Genomic DNA, 25,495 nt, shown 5'->3' with positions numbered 1-25,495 from the left:
CACCTGTATCTTCTGGAATTTTCCTTCATATTTCATAGCTGTTCACATTGCTGGATTAAATATCTTTTCTTGCAGGAAGAGTTAAACCATAGATCTTAGGTTTTGTCTGTCAATGATACTTGTGCACATTTGGGGTTTACTACGTTTCACCTGTATTTAGTTGCAGAGTTTTGGCATCCCACAGCATCACCAAAAGTGAGGCTGGACTTGGTGTCAAATCAGGATATTCCAGAGGGAGGCAAAAGCCCCAGTGACAGAAATGTGAGTGGTAGATTAATCTCTTGTTTCAGGTTATCTCTACAACTGTTGGAATAATTTGATCTTTGTGGTGGTTACAAGCAGTCAGAGGGGCTGACAAGAGCAGTTGCATTAAGCCTACTTAACCCTTGCTAATGCTGTGAGCTAGAGAGATTGCAGTATTGTCTGACTGAGGCTTAAGCCAGTCGTTTAATATCAGGTACTTGAGTTCAGGTTTTGAGAGAGGGTATAAACAAGAAGAAAGGGAAAACACACAGTTTTATTTCTTTTATTTTGGAAAATGCTGGAAGATGCTCCAAATTATTGTCAGCCTTTATAAAGTAGTTCTGAGGATTAATCACTTGGGTAGGTCTAGTTTTATGATTTTGTTGCCTGTTGTGCTGAAGCAGCTCAGGCTACTTTTTAACAGAGAACAATCTGTGCTGCACTCCCCATGTGTGCTGCTCTGCTGCTCACAAGTAGATCTCCAATGTATCATTCCCTCAAATGGAAAAACTCGGAGAATCAATCACAATGGCAGTTCAATGGTCTGCCTTACAGTACCTTCACAGCTTGGCTTTGCGGAATGCTGAGCCTGCACCAGACGTGCCAGCTGTTCTGGTGTCCCTTGGAGATCTTCCATTCATAAGATTGAGCTGGGCTGATCTTACTTAGGCTTGCAGTCCTGTTGCCAGAAAACTGGATAGCTGGCTATCATCCAAGTGCTAAAAGGGCTTTGCTGTCAGAGTTTTCTGAGTATGGTGGTCTCCGGTGACATGGATTTGTGGAGTTGCTGTGGCAACCTGCATAGGTTTCTTCAAGCCCCTGCCTGGTTTCTGGTTTCCAAATTAGCTTTGTTATTCATCCCACTTTGGAGAAGGGAGACTGGGGGCTGGTCCTTGGGGCAGTTTACCTGCTGGACAAGCAAAGCAACGACTGTAGAGGTGGGGGCAGAGAACTGATAGCTGCAGCATGGTGCCTGCCTGCCTTCCCTCCAGCTGGGCACATGAACAGGAGCCTCTGCCTCTCTGCAGCCTCCCTGTTGCCTTTGCTTGCTTATTCCTGCTGTAGTTGTAGTTCAAAAGTAGTTAAAAGTTGTTGTGTCCTGGCCCCATTGCATTAGGTCAGACTGATTTGAAAACCCTATGCTGTTTTCATTTTAAGTGAAAAAATATTGGTAACTTAAGCAGAAACATGGCTTTAAAACAGTGCTTGCTTCAAGAGAGGTCATTCCTCTGAAGTTCATTTGAATGGAACGTAGTTCGAACAAGGCCTTGGAAGGCAGAATTTTCTGAGGTAACTCAGGGCTTGATGCTTCCTAGCTGGAAGTCCATCCCACACCCTGGAACATGCAGCCTTTCACTCCTGTCACTTTCACTCCTGTGAGCTCAATGTCCAGCAGTGTTGGCTCCACATACTTGCAAATTTTCTTCTTGAAGCTCCACACCTTCTCATGAGGATGCCTACAAGGTCCTGGGTGATTGTCTCTTCTGCTGTTAAAATGTGAAGGGGAGAAAATGAAAGTCCTATTTTATGTGGCTAGCTTTTAACAGGTAAGCACCCTAATTAATTAAATGCTATACACAGCTCTAATATAGGACAATTAAGGGTTGGAGAGGGATAATTTTTTTTCCCCTTTTAAATCATATTTTAAACACATCTTTTTATTATGATGAATCATGAGTTATTATATGCATATCTTGATTGAAATTTTCTCATCTTCTTCTCAGGGTCTAATCACCCATCCCAGCATAATAGTCTTGCTTTCCTGTTTCTTGTGAGGTGCCCAGCACTACTGTGTACTTAGTGTTCAGAGCAAGCTAAACATGAAGCGTCTATCAAAAGCTGTTCCAGTTTTTATTTTCACTCTTAAAGGTTCTGCATAACTGATATCTTGATTGAAATATAAAGCATGTAGTTTTGTTCCATTTATGTGAAGTTTAGTAGCAAGTGGGGAGAAAAAGTTAAGCTTAGTGAAATGCTACTTGGAGTTCTATGACAGCAAGAGTTGCTTATATTTTGGGATATATTTTGGATCATGATCATTAGAGTTTAGAATTGGAGGTTCTGGACTGTGGACAGCAGAAGTGCCTTTGTATTGTCCAAGTCATGTGGTTCACTTAAAGTAACTTTGGACTTAACTTTACACAGCCTTGAGCTTGAGATGTTCTGGGTATTGTGTGTGTCTGATAAAAATAACAGAGAAGCAAATATGTGCTCAGGACTGGGATTGTTTCAGAACTGATAGTGATCTCAGAAACCACAGGGGTGTCATGTTCCTCAGTTCTTAGATGGAGATGCCTTGAAATGCCTGTGTGAAATGCTCCAGGGCATTATGAACCTGCAGCCTGCATGCTGCAGAGACCATACATGGGTAAAGAAGAACTGTTTATTGAATGGTAACACAAGTTCTGATCTTCAGTCTGGGCACAGGACTGTACATGTTAGTGTCTGTACAGTTAACTCACTGTGAACAGGGAGTGTGTAGGGGAGCTCTGGCACATTTGAATTGGGTTTGCAGCCCACCTTGGGTCTCCTGGGTACACCACAAACAAACCTGAGTATCCATTCTCTAACTCCTGTGGAGGTGATGAGAAACATAGTGTATGAAGGGAGACTGGGGATGGTGCTGGGGGCACAGAATTGCTTTTACTTGTTTCTGCTTTTGCTCTTTGAGAGTAATCTTAAATATTTGTATTACATCTCATTGCATTCTGCTTCTTACTTGCCAAGACTGGTTGCCTTAGTCACCAGGGCTGTGGTAACTAGGACAACAAGATTAAGCAGGCAAATGTAGAAATAATGGTAATAACTTTCTCAACTCTTCCTGCAATTGGCTTGTATGAACAAATATCCTGCATGTGGGTGACTTGTGTCAGCAGTCTGTTCTCCCTTTCTGCCTGACACATCATGAAATCCTGCTGGTGACACTACCCTAATCAAGCTGTGGTGGTGCCCTCCTGCAGCTGGAATAAGCCTGTCAGGGCCAAGTGAATGTTGCTGTCCACCTCCTTCCTGAGCATGGCAGCCTGTGCTGGAGCTGGAACAGAGTGCAAGGGACACTGAAGGCCAGCTCTCAGGGCCAGCACTTGTGTGCTCACTAGCTTGGTGACAGATTCTGAGTGGGAAGTATGGGACCAGTGTGTCTCCTGGGGTGGGGAGGCTGCCTTACAGTGCTGGGGCCAACTGGTGGCTTCCATGCAGTCACTTTCTTCCACAGATGCTGTCCTCTCCTGGAACAGTTATTTACATGTTGATTTGTTTGTTCACTGTCGGACTGGACCCACTGAGGAGGGTCTGGGAAACGGTAATTGTTGTCCTGTCTCTTATTCCTCAGGATACTTGTTTGCACTGTGGGTGTAGCTGGAGATCAGCTTTTGATGCAGTTTTGCTTTGCTTTGAGAGCAGGCTGTTTCTATCCCACCACGTAGACCCAAATCTTGACTTGGGACAATGAAGTTGTATCTCCCACCCCACCTTTGAAGCATGTTCCTGGAAGCTCCCAGGGAGCTGCATCTTGCTGTGTCTGCGCCTTGTGTCTGCCCTTTCTGCAGTAACAAACCAGTGCTGTGTTCTCTCCTCTAGAAAGCTCCCAGCTCCATGAATTTGGGATAGCAAGGCGCTTGTCTAGTATTCCTCGCTGCTCTGTGCATTGTTTTCTTTCTCCCTGCTTGTTTTCTCCCAGCTGAACATGAAAGGGAGCTGCAGTGAGCACAGTAAAAGGATTCCCTTTGGCTTGGGAAAGAACAGGCCTCTTCTTTGTGGGCACCCCGTGCAAGCTTAATAGGCTCTTTTGAACACTCTTGACAATCTCTGATCTTTCATGTGGGGGAGGAATAGGGTGATTGCATCCAAGGAATTGTGCTAACAAAAGACCCTGTGCTTCGGTATCTGCCTTCCCTGGAGAACAGCTTCCTCTGCCTTTTCTCCATATGTGGTTATCCTGAGGAGTGCATTCACCTCTCCTTTGAACTGGCAGCCTGTTCATAGCTGCAAGCTGCATTTCTATTAAGGAACTGTCAGATATTTCTGAACTAAGTTTTTGCTTTGAGTGGTACCCTTTTGGTATGTTCAGATCCTGCGCCTTTAGTTACGTTTCCTTCTCTGATGTTGCTTTCCCTTGACTTTTGTCCTCTTGAAAACTGTAACTGGCTACAATTTCATAGTCACTTGCAGTCTTATTTCTTGCCCTTAGTAACCACTGTTTGATAGAGTCAGATTCAAAAGTGTCCCCTCATGGCTGTTTTAAAAACTTTTCAATATTATTCTGGACTGGAACTAGCTTTTATTTCTTTTATACACTTGTTTTACAGTTTGATCAGTGAACCAAAAAAAAAACCATGTTTTTGTCTCTTCTGCTTCAGTTGGCTGATGCAGAGCTTCCTGTGGGCCAGTCTCAAGGTAGTATGTGCACTGGCAAATGTTTTTCTGGAAGCTTGTGTACAAGAGCTGAGGACAACTCATTTCAAAAATGCTTAATGACCTCCTGTATAAAATTCATAGTACTTAGAGAGAAAACAAGGATGCTGCATCTGAACATATACAGGACAGCATATGCCCAGATAATGGACATAAAGGAGTGCCTTTGTTGCACCAAGTGGTTTTGTGTGCACCTATTGTGCAGGAAATCCTTCACTACAGCCACACAGTCCTGTGGGTTGGTGAGAAGGATTGCATGATAAATCACTTGTCCCTCCATTTCCTGAGTTCCTCAATAGGCATTCTGGTGCTTTAGTGAGCACTACAAAACTGTGCTTTAAAGAGACAAAGTGGTTGGTAGGGTGTTGAACTTCTGAAGTATGTTACAAATTAAAATTTTCTTAGTGAGGGTGTCTTTGGATGACTGCCTGTGCCCTGTGTGGCTGTAGTACAGGATGTGGTGAGGAGGCACACCAAGTTATTTATGGACCCTTTTGCTGGGTGACATGTGTGCTGTGATAGCTCCTGGCCCTGCTTGCAGCTTGCTGAGAAGGTGAATAGGCACAGTGATCCTTAGAAAGAATGTCCTGTTCCACTGGGACAGCGTCTGGAAGTGAGCAGTTGCAGGTGCATGCAGTGTCATCTGTTCTGTCTGTGTGCTGCTTGCTGAGGCCCCCAAGGGCCCTGCCAGCCTGTCAGTGACTGTCTGACACTGCTGAGCCCAAGCTGCAGCACCTTGGAGAGTAGGGACAGTCTGCTGGACAGCCCGGCAGCCTGCTGGCAAATCTTGTGGTGCCAGTGAGCAGGAATGACTGTGGACAGCAGCTGCCTGCATGCTTTGTCTGGAGAAGGCCCTGAGAGGAAATTGCCTCTGCTGTGGTCCACTGGAGCTCCAACTGTTCCCTGGACACATTTATTTCTGCAGCATAGCTGGTTCATGCTTTTTGATGCCTGCTCCCAGAGAGCCTGATGTTACAGGGTCAGTGGACCTGGACAAAAAGCAGTATTCTGTGCTGGGATTTTTTGATAAATACCATGGTCTTCCTGAGCTAGGGAATTTAGTGTGAGCCATAGCAATGTGTACTGTCTTGTCACTTCTACTCCAGCTGCATGGATTGTGTGGCATCCCTGCCTCAGAAAAGCAAGCATAGTTGGGTAGAAACAGCCTAGAAGCTTTGTATTGCAGTGGTGTTTCAAGATGGATGTTTCTTCCAGGAGGGGCTATTTTTGAAGCTAACTGGTGAGGAGAAGCAGTGCACACTGGAGTGTTTGCAGGTACCTCTGTTCTAAAAGGAATGCTGCTCTGTAGTACCAGCTAAGCTGCAGCTCCTTGCTGTGGAGTGTGGGATAGCTCTGGCATGTCTGTGTTGGTGACAGGTTGGAGTAGCCAAGTGTCTTTCTAGGCAGATCTCAGGTTTTTCACTCCATCCTCTGATCTTGTTTTTGTCACTGAATACACAGTGATTGCTCTTCCATGGTTCTAACAATTGCCCTTTCATAGCTTCCCCACTTTTCAGACAAGGGTTTGTTGTGTGTGGTCTGCATAGTGGCCTCACTGGTCTAGATCAGTGGCTTAAAAGACCAGTGCAACAGAGAGGTTTATAAACCTCTTGGGAAACAGCTACTGGGCAGAGCTCTAATTTGAATTCTGTCTGGAGACAGGAGACTTGCTAGGAAGGGGAGTCTGGAATAGCCCTGCCCATGCTGACAAGCCTTGCTCATCTTGTTTGGGAGTTTGAGGTTCTGGGTAAGTTTGGCATCACAGTGGCAGCTGCTCTTTCCTCCTACACTGGGACTAACCACATTAGTGGGAATGTCCACTTAGATCAGGGTAGGAAGGATGTATATCTTGTGTGTGATCTGCTCTCCAGGCTGGCAGAACTCATGGGAGCTCTCAGTCCGCAGCAGGGAGGATCAGGAAGAAGCAGTCCTCAAGTCAGGAGGTGGCATGTAGGTTATATACTGATGTTGGCCATCTCTCTGTCTGCTGCCCACAGTGTGCCATGCTTTTCCTCAACACAAATCCACAACACGAACAAGTAGTAGGTCAGAGTGGTCCACTTCTTTTTGAGGCTGCCTGTGTTACTGAGTCTGAAACTCTGGAGCTGTCTGTAGCTACGGAGCCTGTAAAGGACAGTTGTGCTTAAATAAATCTGCCTGGGAACAGGAAGGGAGCATTTTGTAATATAGGCTTATCTTTGACTGGCTTCCACTATGGTGTTTGAATTGGTTTGAGAAAGCACCATTTGTCTTGTTTAGAAACTATTTGCTTGCAGAGATGTTGGCACACACTTGTCCACGTGAGGAGGCACGTCCAAACGTCAGAGGATGGCTCAGCAGGCTCGAGAAGGAGAGCACATATACTCTGGAGCTGTTGGCTGCAGGCCTAACCAGAGGGAATCCCAGAGATCTTTGCTGGTCTGAGAGTGTCACTGCTGTCCATGCTTTGTGAAGTACTGGAGAAAAGGGAACACTCCTGTATGGCCTTGGCCAATCGTTTGTGTGAGTTTTTCTATTGCAGCCAGGCTTGCTCTGTCCTGGTTTGCGATGCCATGACCTCTGCATTGGCCCTCCTGCTTGGAACAGCCTCACTATGCCATGGACAGCAAACAAGCAGAGGGATCTCGATGTTAGCTCCTGTCCTGAGTAGCCATTCTTTCATTGGAAATGCAGTGTTATGAGTAGTAACACTCTTTGGTGTGCCTTGCTAGCATGGTAACATTATGGCAGGCCAAAAGCAGCTGAAAGCCTGTAGTAGATTAGCTTTTAGGAAAGAGAAGTGCTCTGCATCCTGAGCACTGCACTGCACTGCTGGTGGTCCATCTGCCACCCCTCGTGTGACTCCCTGGGCGTGGGGCTGGTGTACACGCAGTGATGCATGTTGACTGACCTCCTTTAGCAAGCGTCTTTCTAAAGCAAAACCCGTTGTAACCTTCCTGTGAAGGAAGTAGTGGCTGGTCCAGCAACAGTGTTGGCTGCAGTTTGGCTACATATGTCAGTTACCAGTTTTGAAAGCCCTGAGGAAGAGGATGATATTGTACATCTTGTTTGGTATGTAGAAATATTTTTATATTCTCTTAGATAAATCCAACAAATCTCTTCTGTAATCCTGAGTGAATCTTAGTTCTTCCAGACAAAACCAGTGAATCCAGTACCTGTCTGCACTTTCCTCCCTTACACCTGGCTGCTTTCACACTGGTAGCAAGCAGCTCTGATGGCTGTTGCTGGTGATCAGTAGTAGTTACTGCTGCTGGCTGAGTCATGCATAGTGTTGATGTCCTTATCCTTTCTCCTTTCTCCGACCCTCCTTATCTCACTGGTGCACCTGACTGAGCCTGGAATGCCTGCTATGCCTTATCCTGACTGTTGTGTCTCTTTGGGATACGACCTGTCCTGTTCTTTGCCTCTGAGAGCAGCTGTGTGCTGTCTCAGTGGTATTGCTGTACTATGAAATACATCTCTGAGCACAGAGGAATGCTACCAGCCTGTGATGGAAGAGAAGATGCCTGGAGGCCTCTGGGTGGCAGTCAGAGCCCCTGGGCAGAGCCGTGTGTGGTTCCTGCAGCCGGTGGGAAAGCTGCTTCAGAGTGTTTAACAAAGCAGCTGGGTGCTGACCGAAGCAGAGATCGTCTGCGCAGAGAATAAAGTTAGACACTCTTCCAAGGGCTGATTGGAGCAGGGCATGCCCGATAAATGTGCATACACAGTGAGATGGTGATGTTTGATGCAGTTAAGAATGGCCTGCCAGGTGAGATGAGAACAGCAGGGGCTGATGGTATGGATTTTCCCTTCCATGGGGATAGGAAAATGAAAAAAATGAGGTGCTCCAATTCAGTACAGTGGTGCTGAGGTCCCATTTAATGCACTGCACTGGCCTCTTTTCAGTGCCTGCAGTCTATCTTGAATGGCCATTCCAGGGGGGGAATGCTAACCAGGACACAAGGCTGTGAGGAAAACTCTAGGCAGTAGCAAGAAGCCAGCCAGGAAGACAAGGAAAGTTAGATGTTATCTGCTTGCAGGACACTTTTCTTCCTATTTGCCTCCTGACTGAGGATGAATTGCTTGATGATCCCTTGCTCTTGGTAATGTATATCCTACTGATACTGTTATTCTTTGCCCTCCCCAGCATGACTGTACCCATCTTCCTCCCCTGTAGTGCAGCCAAGTTGCTGCTGTGAGGACAAGAACCCCCTTCCTTTGCTGCACCCTCAAAGACAAAAGGAAGGAGGGTGTCATCTAGTCCTCTGGGATGTCTGAGCATTGGCCTCGGGTTTGGTCTGTCTAGGGGCACGTGGAAGGAGATGGGATGATAGAGGGGAGGAATAGTCATGTGGGAAGACAGGCTGGATTTCTTGAGGCAGGCAGAGCTGTAAGCTGTGAAATGCTTCACAGGAAATGGAGGGACATAACAACCTGGGCAGGTTTTGTTTTCTGTGCTTCATGCTTTAGAATTTTCTTTGTGAATGTCACTTGGGAATTGGGTTAAATCAAACCTACTGCAATTTGCAGTAACAGAGCCCTGCTCTGTATCCAGCAGCAGGGCAGACATGTGCTACTGATAGCAAGCTGCTGTCAGCCAGGATGCAGACGAGCCAAAATGTCCCTTATGGCAAGGAGAGGAATGCTGGTCAGAACCAGGGCTGTTGTGCTGCACATCACCTTGTGAAGCTTGGCTGAGAGACCTGAGACACAGCAGGTATTTGGTGGCTCTGCCCTAGCTCTTTCCTTGGTGACCCCAGGAGGATGCTGTCATCTCTTTTGGCCTTTGTGTCCTACTGTGTTACACCTCTTCGTTGCAGCTTGCTTTACTTGCCCATCCCAGGCTGCAGCAGTTGCAGTGGCTAGAGGGCAGTGTGGCAGGAGTGTGCTGGCAAGCCATGAGTCCTCTGTCTCTCTCCCTTGGGGGAGCTCTCAGAGCAGGCTGACGCTGGCTTTTCTCCCAATCCATCTGTGATTGGCACACCTTCCTGTCCTGATGCCTGATCTGCAGAGCCTGATGAATCTGCTGCTGTCCCAGTTCGTTGTTCTGTTTGCTGGCAACAGGGACTTGGTTTCTGAAAGTGGAGTAGGTCTCTCCTCCCCTCTGCGTGCATCAGTGGTGTCTCATGCAAACACACCATTTGGGGCTCGAGGAGGATCTTGCTTTCAGGAAGCTGTGGCACTTTTTGGGTGGTGCCTCACCGCTGGCACACAGTTCATGTGCTCTTCCCTTGACACCTGCTTTGGCCGGTATCCGAGGTGAGCTCTGTGGATGGACACCCCTCTGATCAGATCTGCTTTTACGAGCTGCTCCATGCGACCGGCCAGTCTGCAGAGCGTCCCGGTGTCCCAGGTTTGTCGTCCTGGCCGGCTGCCTTCTGCCCTCTAGAGGGAGCATGTTTTGGGAATAGGTGCAACTCCAGCTGTTGGCAGGGGTACCAGGAGCGTTGGGAGCATCCCGTGCCTTGTGAGCCCATAGAAATTCTGACATCTTTCCAGAACCCCAGTCTCAGAGCTTAATATCACCTTGAAGGGAAACATGAGCTGTCAAAGTCAGGAAAAATTGAAGAGCAGCTAAACTGACACTATTAAAGGCTTAGTCCACGTCTGTGCATCTAGTTAGGGTGGTAGTGCTGACAAGGATGCACAGAGGGCCAGTGCTGGGAAAGGTGGATGTGGTCTAACATTTGTAGGTGGCATGGAAGCTACAGGAAAGCCAAGGCTGCTGCCACTTGAAGAAATCAGTGCAAATGTCCAGGGAAACAATCTTGTCCAGAGTATGAGCTGCCGCTCACGAGTGATTGGTAAGCCAAGCACTGAACAGCCCAGGATATCAGCAGAAAAAGAGAGCATTTCATGGGCTTGGCCCTTAACTCGGGGATAAGGACTGGCTCTGAGGCTGGGGCACAGAGCGGGGTTGGGCAGTGACTCTGGATGCACACTGGGATTTTCCCCTGGCTTGTTCCAGCTGCAGTGGGTACCACGCCAAGAGCAGATTCTCCAGATGTCGCACATCAGCTGAAACACTGCTTTGTTATTTGGATGAGATTTTCTTTGGATTAGTACTTGCTTATAATAATATATATACTTTTGAAAAAAATTCTAAAAGCATATTTTCATACATATACATTTATGTAGGTAAAAGGATGGTAAACATACAAATAATATTTCAAGACTTCCTCCAGAATGAGGAGGACTGTTGTAGTTGCTCTTAAGAAGATTTTATTAGTTCTGTTCATCCATGGAGGGCACCATCTGTGACCCAGTTTAGTGGCACAGTCAGCAGCAGAAAACCTTCTTGCTTTTCAAAACAATATTAGTTTTTTTAACTTGGGGAACACTTTCATTTTCTTCAAGGAGGAAGTTATGCAAAGAGTACTGTCCAAGCAGGGAATTGTTGCATAATGCTTTATATTGCTCCTTCAGTGAAAAGGAAAGCAAAAAACTACCTTTTGTTATTGAAAAGAAAAAAAAAAAGTAGGAAAGAAAATGCTTTAATGTCCTCTTGCTGTGGTCTCCAGGAGGTAGAGGATTTGGTCCATTGAATCTACAGAGAATTTTGACACTTTTACTGCACTGCAATAAAAATATTAAATTGAGTGAATTGGTTCTTGGACAATATGTACATGATTTGGTATAACAAATAATGATAAGAATGCTTGTAAAATAGATCCTATACATCTCTATATTGCTCTGGCAATAAATGGGGACACAATGCAGCTCTGGCCAGACTTCAGCTGTATCAAAGTTTAAATATTTAGGATTTATTTTGAGGAAGGGATAGTGAATGATAGACCCGGGAAGAACAGAGACCATAACTAAGCTCCCATGTCTGCTGTCAAAAAAGCAGATATGAAGATTTTTCAGAATCGTAGGATTTCGTCGGCTGTGGTTTCCTGGGTCAGGGGAATTGACTAAGCCTCTGACAGAGGCAACCAATAATGAAAACACAGAACTTGTCACACGGAGCCCAGAGAGGCAACAAGCTTTTAAAGCAATAAAATGGCATCTGCTCCTTCTCTCGGGCTCCCAGATTATACAAATCCTTCTAGTCTGTATGTACATGAAGGAAAGATAGTGGAGTGATAATGCAGAAATTGTGACTGCACCACAAACCAGTTGCATATTAATCCACTCAACTTGATTCAGTTTCATTGGGAAGACCAGCCTGTAGTAAATCACTGTCAGCAAAAATATTGGAGAAAGCTGCTTCTTTGTCCTGGGACATCCCATAACAGTCCATGTTTCATGTGCAGTGGAAACACTGTAGAGGCAGCATGCAGCCCAAGCTCTATTGCCACAATGGGTCATGTACATACATAGGTATGAGCTGATCCTCCTCATGGCAGATAGGGATGTGGCACCTTGAATTCAGCAGGTCTCACACCTCTGCCTGATGATTTGAAACTCCACTTTGAATACTCTGTTCAGTTTTGGGCCACTCGCTACACAAAAGACACTGAGGTGCTGGAGTGTGTCCGGAGTTATTGAAGGGTCTAGAGAATTAAGTTTATGAGGAGTGCTTGAGGGACCTGGGGCTGTTTGGCTTGGAGAAAAGGAGACTCAGGATGACCTTATAGCTCTCTACAACTCCCTGAAAGGAGGTTGTACTGGGCTGGGGGTTGGTCTGTTTTCCCAGGTAACAAGTGACAGGACAAGAGAAAACAGCCTCAAGCTGCACCAGAGTAGGTTTAGGCTGGGTATTAGGAAACAGTTCTTCTCTGAAAGGGTGGAGAAGTGGTGGAATCGCCACCCCGGCAGTATTCAGAAAACAAACAGATGAGGCACTCGTGTACATGGGTTACAAGGTTAGTGGTGAACATAGTCCTGCTTTGTTAATGGTTTGATGATCTCAGAGGTCTTTTCCAACCTTAACAATTCTATAGTTCTCCGATGGAGAATATCACCTGTATGATGCACATTTCAAGTAAACTACAGACTGATTTAACTGATGTTCTCTTATATTACCCAAATCTAGTTCTTTTTGCAGATGTTTTGTTCTCCTATCTGGAAGGATACTCTGGTGAGCCAGGTAAAAGCAGTAGAAGCAGAACAACTCTTAGCAAGGACAAGTGCTCAGGAAGCAGGATTAGTAGCTTTGGAACATGTAGCGTTCTGAGACGAGGAGAAATGAATTAACATCTCTATGGACTTCCGATATGTTTTTGGGGTGTGTCAGGCAGCAGGAAGGTTATGAAAAGAATGGGGATTCTTCACATTAGCAGGGCAGAGCATGTATCCCTTGGAGAAGAAATATTCAGTTTGTTAGAATTAGTACAGTTACCTGTAGTCCTGGATGGTCAGACAGGAAAGCTTCCTTAACAAAAATAAGCCACTGTGTGTCCCCTGTGACCTCTTGATTGGATGCTTTTGCAAGCAGCCGCCGGAGGCAGTGCTTTGCTGCTGGCAGTGAATTTCACAAAATGTATGTTGTAAGAGCTTTCCTTTTCAAGATAACTACAGGCCAGCTTGGTGAAAGCATAAATGTTTCAATCAAACTTCAGAGCAAAAGCTCCAAATCTGTCATTTAGTGAGGGAAAGAAGGCAGCATTTTTTAAGATAATACTGGGGAACAGTGAGTACCTCTCCCCAGTAAATGACCAGTAAAGCAGTGTAGGAGTACTGTTCCAGGAGGCTGTCAGACTGCCCTGTTGGAGTTCATTTTCCCTGTTGCTGTCAGTCATTGTTGCTATCAGAATGTTACACAGACATATTTACCACAACTCAGTATGGTGGAGGTCCCTGCAGTAGTTCCATTGCTCAAGAACAGTTACTACTTGTTCTGTTTAATTACGGGAGTAAGGAAATCCAGATTTATCATTTGTCTACCAAAAAGTGATTTTTCAGGGATCATGCTGTGATCAGTTCTGGACAAAACCATGGGGTAGTTGCCATGGGATTTGGCTGAAATGTTCAGAGCAGCATCTGATCACTGTGGATCAATCCTGTCCTGTAGATATCTGCAGAGATTTGTGTGAGACCCTCTCCTGCCCTGGACTGGCACTGATCACTCAGCACTGATGTAAATCTGGGTGATGCAGGGATCGGTTAAGTAACAGATCAAAAGAGGATCATTAGGGACAGCCAAGCTGCTTTAAAACTGTGTGCTCTTGTGCTGCAAGTACATGCAGACTCTAGAACATGCATATTAATCCCTGTGGGAAGGGTTGTGGTATTTTAGAAAGCACTGTTTTGAGAAGGGTTGGAGCTGCAGAGTGCAAGCTATATCTTTGAGTACCTTATGTCTTTGAGTGCTGCAGGGAGGAAGAGCAGAGGGTGGAAGGAGGGAATCACCTTCTGGCACGTGCTATGGAAAGGACATGGGGCAGACTGCAGTGTCTCTCACTGTGTAAAATAGATCTTGAAAGCTGGAGAGGGATAGAAAGAGAAGAGTGCCGTATCAGAGATCAAAGAGCTGCCCAAGTGGGCAGAGCTGACAGCAGGCATTCATTCTTCCCCTGGAAAAAAGACCAGGTACTGCCTCAGAGAGGAGCATGAAGAACTAATGAGTGAATTAGTTTTTGAAAAGGAGTGTGTTTCTACAGTGAGAATGACTGCCAGGGAGAATTAAAACCTTTCCACACCCTCCAGTTAAGACTGAATATCCATATGAAAGTTTTAGTCTTTAAGAGATAACCTTTCCATGCAGGTAACTAGGTGACTAAATTAGTGCTGCAAGGAAAGTTTGAGTAGATGTGCTGTCCTTGTCTTACATGATCAAGCCTCATTTCTCTCCATGGCTTGTCTAGCAACAGTCACAATTAGCACTGGTCAGTGGTGGTTTTAGCTAAGCTTAGCCTCTTTGCAAGTTTTCCTTCAGTACATCTGATGGTGTTGCTCTACCCCTTTTTCTGGTGAAAACTCAGTCCCTCCCTCCCTGCCTGAGCGGTGCCTCTTTGTCTTTGGCTGACCCCATAACCATGCCTAAGTATTTCTGGGGAGGAAGAAACCTGCCTCAGGTAATAAGGTTTCTCCCTTCATACAAGCAGAGGCTCAGAGGGGAAGGGTGGACAGAGATGGGATCACTTATTATAATGCTGGAGTGCACAGAGTACAAGAGCTTAGGATCTGTGCTCTGGGTTTTGGCTGAAATAATGCAGCCATCTGTCAAACAAGTGTGCAGACCTTCCCTGCACACCCAGCTTCCTGACTTCTGGTCTCTACCAGGAGGGACCAGAACATGAAGGGCGGAGCAGCAGGGTTGCAGTCACAGTCCAGGAAACCTTCTGCACAAGCTAAAAGTATTTTAGAAGGGAGGACAGGGACATGATAGGAGGTGAGTGCTTGCTAAGCTCTAAACCTGTCCTGCAGTTTGGCTCTGTCATTCCCCTTTTACTGTCATTCTCTGGGATTGTTCTACATTGCTGCTGTACATCACCATAGCAAGAGCAGGTTTTTTCCTTTAAAAATAAATAAAGCAGGCCTTCAGAGAGCACAGTGTGTAAGACAGAAAGGTATTTGGTAGTAGTCAAATCTGTTCTCTGGGGAGGGTGGCCTGACTCTCAGGTCCAGCATGCTGATATCCACAGAAGTCCTGGGAACCAGAGTCTGCAGCAATGTAGCCATGGAGCACAGAGGGTAACTTGCAAAACATCAGTGTGCTCTTACTGCTGGTAAAGCCATGTCTGGCTTTGCTCCCTGACACAGAGTTCCTTGCAAGCAGTTTCTATGGGAGTCCTGCTGCAGGCTCCTAGGCAGGATATTGGAGTAGTTGGCTGTCTCACTGGCACTGGCTGTTCCTTCGAGCAGCAAAAGTAGCTCTTTTCACTTAGCCTCAGGATCCTTCCTAGCTTTTTCCTGGAAGTGCCACTTACCATGCCGAGTCCCCAGGATGTGAGCTTGTCAGGGTGGCTGAAGTTGTATGAAGCCTCCCATGGGGCTGCTTCCCAAGTCATCTCTGTGTTGTACCGTGCAAGAGAAGAGCTGAGTTGTGATGTCTGCATGGGAACATTTGCCTTAATTAAGTCCAGGATAAGAGTGGATTTAAGTGCTTTGGTTTATAAATAAACAGTGCTGTGGCCAAGGTAGATTTAAGCAGAGCTGGCAACAGCCCTGCTTGGGAAGGGATCTCTTTACCACATGGCCTGCTGTTGGACTTCCTGTTGCATGCTAATCCCTTAAGCCTGCTTTAGCTCTGTTAATTTTCCTTCTTTCCTTTTTTCCCCGACGGGCTGTCTCCATGGCGCATGAATGCCAGCGTTCCTAGGCCAAGCTTGTGCCTGCAGCTGGGCCAAGCATCCAGGCTGCCTTCCGAGCACTGGGTACCATGTGGCAGGGCCCCAGGGATGGTGGTGCCTGAATGTGTCCCATTCTCTCTGTCTTACAGGCTCTGCAGTCTGCGCCTGAAGAAACTCACGGTGCTGAAAGAGCTGGACAAAGAGCTGAGCTCTGTGCTTATCGCTGTGAAGATTCAGGTAGGCTCCTCTCCTTGCTGCTGCCTGATGGCAGCAAGCCAAGCCCATCCTTGTGCTGTCTGTGAAGTGCTGGTCTGCATGTCCCTTGCCTAGTGCCAACCAACCCCTCTGTCTCAGTTAGTATGCTCAGGGAGATTTTGGCTCTCAGGCAGGTGGGAACGATGCCCCAGGGACAGCGGCAAGATACCTGGTGATGGCTTGTATGGGGAATGAATTTGGTTAGACACTGGGACAGAATCTGTCATGCCTCCCTGCCTGCCTCTGCTGAGGCCCTCCTCTCAAAGTGCTGCATGGAGTTTGTCATCCCACTGTTCCTTACCCTTTAAGAGAGGGTCAGTGCTGGATGGTTTCCAGCAGTGGCTTCCATCCAGATCATTCCCTGGGGAGTGAAGGTTGGGAAGGGAAGGGTGCAAGGGATCAGGGTCTCTGTGCATAATGTTCTGCTGATATTTGTCTGATCTCTAATATCCCTTCCCTTTCCCTGTGCATCCCTGCTAGGCCTGGTGCCTCTAACCAGGCAGAAGGGAGGGGAGAGGGTCTTTGTCACCAAGGGGTCAGGAATTTGCCACCATCCTGATATGTGTGATCCCTCCACCCTCTCTGCTGCTTGTGGTGGAGAGGTGTATTCCTTTCCACCTGCCAAAGGACAGCATGAAAACAAAATGCATCTTGAGTATGCTGTCCTGGCCACAGCTTCCCTGACCCAGCTAGGGTGCTGGTGTCCTTCCTTCGTTCTTGTCAGCTGGCACAAAATCAGCTGATCCCATTGAAAGCATCGTGGGCCGTCAGCTCAGCAGCTTTGTGCTCCCACAGAGCTCTTTGTGTTGCACATATTAGGATCTAAATCCTGGATTAATGCTGGAAGCTGCAATATTAGTAGAGCTCTGGGAGCTGGAGTTTGCCTTCATGGCAGACCTGATTCACTCACACAAAAACTGAAAGCAGAATGTATAAAACCTAGGAGAGAGAGTGAGGACAGTAGGAGGAGGCTGTGGTCCACACACTATTGGTCAGTGTCCCACTTTGCTGGCCTTTCCATCACTGTGTGTATGTGTCATTCAGGAGAGCTGAAAGCCCTGAGACCCATGTCCCTTTGGTGCAGGCTTTAGCAAGGAACCAACCTGAGCAGCAGAGAGCTGCCTGGCTGGCCCTTGGAAATGTAAAAGCAGTCCAGGCTGGGCCACAGCTGACAGCAGCGCAGGACTAGGGGGCTGGCAGCCAGCTGGGAGCTGTGGGTCCGACTTGACTGGGAGGGCTGGGGTAGTCCCTGACTTTTCTCCTGCATGGTCAGCCCGAGCTGAATGTGTTTCTCTGCACTGGGGAACCTTGGGTTCTTGTGCAGCCCAGTTATGCTGGGGCTGACATGTGCTGAGTGTGCATGTCCTCAGCTACAGTCCTCACACATTGCAAATGCGGGACTGTGGAAGAGACTGCACAGCTCTTTCAAGCAGACCACCCCCATCCCTGGCACAGGCCAATCTTGCACCTTGATGGCAAAAGAAATTAATAGGCCTCAGCAGTTTGAAGTCACAGGGCCTTCTTGCTGCAGGGCTTCTTTTCCTGTTAGGGAATGGAGGCTGCATCCAGGGATTTAATTTAAACATGGTCACCTCCTCTCTGCGTGGCCACATAGCTGTGGTTGCATGCTGGTGTAGTCTTCCTGCAAAACTGAAGAAAACAAGGAGAATGCTTTTGCCCACATTACCCCCTGGCTCAGCATTCCTTGTGGGAGTGGGCTGAGTTTGTGTGCCTCTCTAGGCTGCTTTCCACCTGCCTGACCAGCTGCCTTGGCAGGGTTTGGGACTGCTGGAAGGCAGATGGAGGCTGTAGGCAGCTTCAGCACAGCGTGCCTACAGAGTGGCCTCAGATGGATCCATTCCACCTCCTGTTCTGCTCCTAGGTAACAGATGAGTCACACTAGTAAGAAACTGAAGGCTTTCCAGTGAGCATTCCATCTTTTGGATGGAAACAGCCGATGCACATAATTTATAAAGGACCTGCAAATTCCCAAGGGGGAAGCTGGGGACTAGAGGAAAGGAGAGCTATATTTCTCTCACTTTAGTAGTACTTCTGGTAGGGTCAGGAAGCTGCTGCTCTGAAGGGCAGATTGCAAGGAAAGAAAACTCTGACCCTGCCTGAATGGGGCTGCCACCCAGGCAATAGCTCCAGTGCTGGAGACAGTCGGCTTAAAAAATATGCATGACCCAAAGGACAGTGTAACCTGTCCAGAACTCCTGATCTTTTTCTCACAGTGCTCTTCTGGTCTTAAAAGACAGCTTCAAAGGGTGCCATGTGCTGCTACCTGCTCCTTCATCTGAAAATACCACTGTCAAGGGGAACTTTCTATGTCTACGGAACTTAGCCATTTCCCAGGGGTGATTTGAATATATAATGTTCTGTGGATTTGAGTGAGATAAAGCCTGAACTACTGTGAAAAAGGGGATTTGCTCTCATTCACTTGAGTGGTTTTTAAACCTTTGTCCCTTGTTATTTATTTTAACAGACTGGAGCCATCATAGAGCATTTCCTTCTGTGTGTTGTTCAGTGTGGCACTAAGAGATTTGGAGGTGCTGGCTCAGCTCCATAAAGCTGCAGATACCTGCCTTGGTATCGCAACTGATTATGGCATGAAGGGACACACTGTGTTCCCTCTCAGCAGAGAGACTGTAGTTCACAAAGACCCTGTCTTGAGCCATGAATAAAGGAAACAGTCAAAGAAAGAAAGAACTAAAAAAGCCCCATCACTCCCTGAACTTTCAGCTCCTCTTACAGGTGCTGTGGATGCCGATCTTTCTGCCTGCAGGCATCGATCTGACTGCAGGATACAGCTGGTGACTCAGGTTCAAGCCTTGGTACTGCTGTAGAGAGATGATACTGGCAGTCACTATGTAGCAAACAAGAGTGTGTGCTATGAAATAGGCCAGGCTAAAAAGGTTGTTTGCCTCTGCCAGGCCTGGCCACTGCCCCAGCCCTGCTCCCAGAAGGAACTTGGGTTTTTTTTGGTCTTTCTTACTATGCAGTTTTCTGTTTATGCCTCACTCATGCTTTGTTCCTTATCTCTTTGTAACCACTTGTAGTATTTTTCACTCCTGCCTGAGCAATCCTAGCTAAACCCTAAATTTGTTTATTATATTAATGGACTGTTCTCTCCCAAAATTCATGTTCAACTTGAATTCTGGTGTTGTGCTGTCTGCCTAGTCCAGTACTTATATTAGTTCTCTCTCATTTTCCAGATGTAGTATGCTGCTCTAGCCTCAACCCTTTTATAAACCAGACCAATCAGGACAGATTTATAACTGAAATTTGGGATTGTCCCTTGCAAACCAGACCTGGGCATCATGCACCTGTCTATTGTAGTGAAAGCTCCTTTGTGTTTTCAGTTGTTAGGAAGCAAAAACCTGTGATCACCACTTGTCTGTATTGCTTTTCCCTTCCTTGACACTCTTTGTCATCCATGATTTTCACTGTAACAGTCTGATAGTAAGTTTTTCTGTAGTATTCATAGGGCTACTCAACTGTTCTACAGAGAAATTGGTCTTGCCTGACATTATTCAAGTTACAGAACAGATGAGCTACATCAGGTGCTCAGTGCCATGTCCAGTTGAGGTTTGAATTTCTCAAAGGATGGAGAATCTTCAGTATTTCTATGTCCTTGTCCTTGCACTGTGATAATGAAGCAGCCTTTGTTCCAGTCCTTGCAATTCCACATGGATGTGCACTGGCATTGCACTGAAGGTTTGGATTCACCTAGGATTGAGGCCGGGCATGTAACTTCCATAGTGGTAAATGACAGTAAGGCACAGGACAGCAATGTTTATGAGACCATCACTTCCTGGACACACCACTCAGGATATCCTCACCTTTTCTTCACCATAAGTCCTTCCTCACAAATATCTGCATCTTCAGGAAGAGTAACTGCACTTTTACTTGTGTTTTGATGAAAGAATGAATCTTTGGTGGATCATTTCTCTGCAACAAAGAGCAAATGGTGATTGTGCTAAAGTAAATGGTCACTGTGCCTGCCTATCATCTGTTATCAGAGAAGAGTTCAGGAAGGGTCAGTGTGTTCTTGGCCAGGAAGGCTCACAGATGGTGAAGGGGATGAGCTCCACCTCCTCTCTTCCATTTTAGGAAGACCTTTTGCAGGAAAGCCTTGCTCCTGGCACAGTGGCTGGGAACAGCACTGCAGACGGCTTTTGGGAGGATCGGTGGGTTGTGCCACCCTGCAGCCAAGAGGACCTGGTGCATGCAGACAGCATTTTTCTGCCCCCAAGTCATTCAGGGTCTCTATCAGAAACCAAGACATAGAGATGGTAGAGATAGGACAGAGGTAAAGAGTTGGAGTGGGAACATGACTGGAGTGCCTCCATTACTACCCTTCTGGTAAAAACCATTTCTGTATGTAGAGAGATAAAGACTGTTGCCTGAGGAAAAAACTAGGATAGTGTTTTCTGAGACATAAGCTGAGCAAGCAGGAGTGTCCCTGTTCTCCTGCACATCCTGACTTGGTCCCAGCAGAGCCATCCTGCCAGCTGTGCTTAGACGGGGTTCTGCACTGGGCCTGTCTGCTTGGGGGACAGATGTCTCCAGGACCTGTCCCTTTCCTGGCCATGCAGTGTGTTGGGACCCTTTCCTTGCCCTGCATGGCTCCCTCTGGCTCTAGGAGTGTCCCTCCACAGCATGGGAGTGGCACTCCAGGTGCAGAGAGCCAGATTAAGCAGAGCAGGCTTGTGAAGAGCAGGTGCTCCCTGGCAGGTGGGCAAGGAGAAGGGGCCTCTGGCAGCCCAGGGGATACTGCAGGCTTTTGCAAAGTGTTGATAGGCATGTGCAAGGTGGCTCTGCAAGGTGGAACACAACAGAGTCAAGGGATTCTCTCTTTCCTTGTGGACTGTGAACACCATTGTCTTGTGTGTGTGATGCAGTGGAGTCTCTGGTTGAGCTCACTGTGTGTGTCTGTCAATCTTGTTGTAGGGTTCAAAGCGAGTCCTGAGGTCGAATGAATACATCCTCCCGCCTGGGGGCCTGATGGAGACCGAGCTGGAGCTGACTTTCTCACTGCAGGTACCTGGTGTTTCCTGGTCCCCTGGGCTTCCTTACCTGGCATTTTTCAGCAAGCACAACCTTAGGGCTAAGTGTGAAAGGCACAACATATGGGGAGGGGCCTACTGTGGTTGGCCAGCTGCTCCATTGTTCCAGGGATTGTTTTGCTGGGCATTGGGATTTGGAGGATGATGGATTGGTGCAGATGGCCTTTGAGGGGCACCTCAAAGCTCAGCAGGTCAGATCCTGTTGTACATCAGCATTGAAAAAGAATTTTCTACCTGTGTGTCTACCTCATGCTGCCATCTTCCGTGTGCTTCCCTTCCCCAGTACCCACACTTCCTCAAGAGAGATGGCAACAAGCTACAGATCATGCTGCAGCGGAGGAAGAGATACAAGAACCGCACCATCCTGGGCTACAAGACCCTGGCAGTGGGAATCATTAACATGGCTGAGGTAGAGCGTGCTGGGAACAGAGGGGAGTCCCACATGGCCTTCCTGTGCCAGCACTGGGCAGGGAACTGGGCTGGCAGGCAGGGTCTCATGCTGTGAGTGTTCTGGCTTGTTGGCTGGCTCTAATATAGAGAGGGTGGGCTGCCAGCTGCCATTGTGTCACCCTATCATGGAGCTTGTCTGTCTCTCTGTCTAGGTCATGCAGCACCCGACGGATGGCGGGCAACTCCTGGGCCTCCACAGCAACATGAAGGATGTGAACATTCGAGTGGCTGAAATCAGCATCTACTCTCTGTCCAGTCAGCCTATCGACCATGAGGACGGGAACGTCCCCTCGGGTCCTAAAATCAAAGCTTCAGGTGCGTTTAGCGCTCAGATCTGCAGGCAAACGTTTGGGGCATGGGTAACGGAGTGTGTCCTCCAGCACTGCCAGTGATGCCAGTCCTTTCACTGGAGCCATGACAGGCATCATGCTTAGCTGGGGCATTTGCACTGTCTGCTTTCAGATCGCTCCCCAGACATAGATAACTACTCTGAAGAAGAGGATGACAGCTTCTCCTCAGAGCAGGAAGCCAGTGATGATGCTGTGCAGGGTCAGGTAAGGAAGGCCTGGCAAGATGCCTTTTGTCCTGGCCCTGTTTCTGGGGCAAAAGTCAGGCATTGAGGTTCTTGATCACCCTGAGCCCTCTCATCCCCTTGTAAACATTTGGCATTGTTTCAGAGGGCTGAGAGCCGTAATGCCTCACAGCAAAAAGAACTTTGACAGCAGTGGGCTGCTGTCAAGTCCATGGTGTGGCAAGGGACTTTGGAGAGCCATAGGTCTAATCTGTCTGTCTCTGGAGCTGTCTGGTCTGCAGCAGAAAACCCCTGCTGAGCCCTCTCCTTCTTGCACCATGGTTTTCTCCTTTCTCCCAGTGATAACAGGTCAGAGACTCCTCACTGTCTGAGACAGAGCAGGGATTTTAGGAAGAAGTAGTTCTGAAAATGGTCAGGGGTGGCAGACCCATCCCAGCCCTGTGATGAGATGTGTCACTGCTGTTTGCTGTGCTCTTGTTGTGGTGCCTGTATTCAAGGGCACGGAAAGCTTTGTGGTAGTGTGCTGATAAAAAACAGGGACAAACCCCTATTCAGGGTTGTTATGGTCTGAGGATAACTGAGGTTATTGAGGCAGATTAGAGTGAAATAACACTGGATGACCAGTGTTTATAAATATATATATATATGGCAGGTTTATTTCAGAACAACTTGGTTGTAATGGAAAGGAGGTATGTGGCCATTTTGGTTATTATTACCTATAGTAATACAACAGTGTAAAAGATACCACTTAAGAAAATATAACAGAAAAAGAAAGAAAGGGAGGTAAAGAAACAATAAAAGTAGATAGTGGAGAGAAAAGATATCACCAGTTGTGGATTCAGATAGATTATTGCTTGGTTGAAGCAATGGTCATAGTCTTGATGGGGGAAGCCTGAAACAGAGAGTTCAATAGTTAATATGCATTCAGGTTTAGGTGGGAATGCCCAGGTACCTCCACTGGAATGGGGACTTTTACATTGTCCAATGTAACTCTGTGGATCTGGTGCAACACTGTGGATTAGGTGCAGTCCTAGGGTGAAAGGCCTCAGAAATTAGTCTGGAGGTGCTTGGGCAGGGAAGGGTTGTCTTTGATAAGTCATGAGAGCACTCTCTTACTTCAGTGTACTTGAGCCAGTTAAACCCCATCAGAAGGGATTAATACCTTCAGGCCTAAGGGAGGGGGGAATGGGGTAGGAAGTTTTACACCTGAGCCAGTTGTGTAATGGAGGATATTGGTCTGATGAAAAGCATTATCCTACCCAACAGGATCTGCTTCTTGTGGCCTCTTCCTTTATCTGGCTCAAAACCCAGCTTGTTGCTAAACTAAAGTTGGTTTGTCATGGTCAGTCTCTGGTGATGGGTGCTCACCCCTCTGCACCTAGGCTGTTCTTATGTGGATCAGAGGCTTCTCCACCACACATCCAAAAATTCTCCTCCTCCTCCCCTTTGGTTTGCTGGGCCTCAGCAAAGCACACCTGCTGCTTTTGCAAATGGCCATTTGTTCAAGACATTAACCATTATCATTTCGCTCACAAGGGTCCTCCAGATTACCTGTCCTATCATGCTGGGTTAATACAGCAGGGGCCCATGTCCCTGGGAGTTGTGCATATTGTTAAGGCTAACCCCTGGAAAAAATGTTTTTTTGTGGTTCATGTTCTGTGCTCTCTGAGCTACGTCTGGAGAGGGGAGAGCAGGAGAACAACACACAGGTCCTGAGGAGGCTGTGTCTCCTATTAATCTTGCTGATACATTCTTATCTGGAGGGGCCTGCGGACAGAAGTGCTGGGAAAGAAGGTCTGAAGGGGAACAGTGCTAAGGAGAGAGAATAGAGGTACCTCTACCTCCATAGAGAGAGGTAGCAGAAAAAGACAAGACTTTGGGAGCAGATTGGATCAAAGGTTTTCAAAATGAAGGGCAAATGTGGGTTGGGAAAATTTTAGGAGGTGCTGCTCCATTAACTTAGTTGTTCTAATATACTGTGACTTTTTTGCCTGCAGGATCTGTTTGATGAAGAGGATGACTTGAGGAAAACCAAGAAGGCCAGGAGGAAAATGAGCCGAACCACATCAATCACCAGAGTAACATCAGCATTTACAACATGATCAGAGGGATGGAAGGGATTCACTTTCTCCCCTCTCTGAAGGCAGTGAGGGGTGTTGGGAAGGGGAGATGCTGTCACTGGTGCAGAGCAGGGAAGAGAGCCCTTGGCTCTGAGAAGGAGCAAAACTCTTGCCATTAATGAGCTAGCTTGTTGCTCAGAGCTGTATCCCAGGTCATGGTCTGTACTGTGTTCAGCTGGGCTTTGTATCAGTGGTGATCTGTGTGAACAGTTTCGACTTGCTGCTGTCACATGGACTCTTTGCTTTCCTGAGGAAGGGGAAGGCAGGCACAAGGAAAGCTGAATTATTAGCAACTCCTCTGCATGTCTGCAGAAGGGAGGAGCTCCTCTGCCAGACCCTTGCTCTCCAAACTTCTCATCCCTGTTGACTTCAGCCCTGCAGATCCCTAGCCACCTTCTTCCTGAGTTTGTTCCCTATCTTTTCTTGCTTGAAGGCACTATTGCTCAACGAGGGGGTCTGAGGAGAAACAGGATTTAAATGAAGTGCTGTTACAGCCTGTAGCAGAGAAAGTATGAGTCCTTGCATCCTCCCTCATGGCCAGACCATAGCTTCTTGTGGAGTACAGAGGTAGTCTAAGTCCTACAGCAAATTTAAAGAGAGAGAGAGTGATCATAGCTGACCTTGGATCTCTGGACAGCATGTTAGAGGGAATAACCATGGCCTGTATGTTAGCTTGGAATGTGGTTTAATAGTTTTGTTGATCTTTTTTTCTTCCCCTCTTTTGTTTTAGCAACCAAACTTCAAGCAGAAATTTGTGGCTTTGCTGAGGAGGTTCAGAGTGACAGAAGAGGTAAGAAACAGGAAAGCTGCCCCATCTGGTAATGTCTCCTGCAGATGTGTAGGTGTCAGAGTGCAGGTTCCCACACACTGGGAGCACAAGGCTCATGAGCTCAGGCATGTGCCAAAGATGGTGTGAGACATGGCAGAGACTAGGACATGGCTTTTCCAAAGCCTTCTTCCTCAAGAAAGCAGCTCTGAGCCTTGTGCTCAAATCAAAAAGCATTTTCCTGTTGGGGGAAGGTGCCCAGGGAAAAAGGGTGCTGTCATGGACTGACTGCACCAGGAGCTGGCATTGCAGGGGAAATCCTGTCCAGTTAGACTGACTGCAGGCTAACATCAGCCTGGGGATGGCTTCTCTTGGCTGACAGCCCAGGCTAAGTGTGTAGCACAGCCAGTGAAGGTCCTCCCAGGTGTCCTAACTGCCAGTAAGTGTGATGGGTGTCTGAGACTCCTTTGGATATCATGCTCATGGCATCT

The 25,495-nt window shown here is 47.2% G+C and overlaps 1 protein-coding gene across 4 annotated transcripts in view; it reads left to right on the top strand.

Moving 5' to 3' along the window:
- LOC137471556 (phosphofurin acidic cluster sorting protein 2-like) overlaps nt 1-25,495 on the top strand; it is a 54,489-nt gene that overhangs the window by 18,358 nt on the left and 10,636 nt on the right. For 2 of the 4 annotated variants that reach the window (XM_068185982.1, XM_068185983.1), the window contains exons 2-8: nt 15,962-16,049; nt 21,021-21,110; nt 21,420-21,545; nt 21,739-21,901; nt 22,049-22,140; nt 24,116-24,196; nt 24,969-25,028. In XM_068185982.1, coding sequence (XP_068042083.1) covers nt 15,962-16,049; nt 21,021-21,110; nt 21,420-21,545; nt 21,739-21,901; nt 22,049-22,140; nt 24,116-24,196; nt 24,969-25,028 — 700 coding nt within the window. Of the gene's footprint in view, nt 1-1,755; nt 1,791-8,694; nt 8,739-15,961; nt 16,050-21,020; nt 21,111-21,419; nt 21,546-21,738; nt 21,902-22,048; nt 22,141-24,115; nt 24,197-24,968; nt 25,029-25,495 lie in introns of those variants that run through there. The other 2 variants (XM_068185985.1, XM_068185984.1) reach the window with 2 other exon arrangements.

Source organism: Anomalospiza imberbis, chromosome 3 (genome assembly GCF_031753505.1).
Source record: "Anomalospiza imberbis isolate Cuckoo-Finch-1a 21T00152 chromosome 3, ASM3175350v1, whole genome shotgun sequence".
In the NCBI taxonomy this organism is placed as follows: domain Eukaryota; kingdom Metazoa; phylum Chordata; class Aves; order Passeriformes; family Viduidae; genus Anomalospiza; species Anomalospiza imberbis.
The sequence above is the reverse complement of the archived record's forward strand: the minus strand, read 5'-3'. Positions and strand labels throughout refer to the sequence as shown.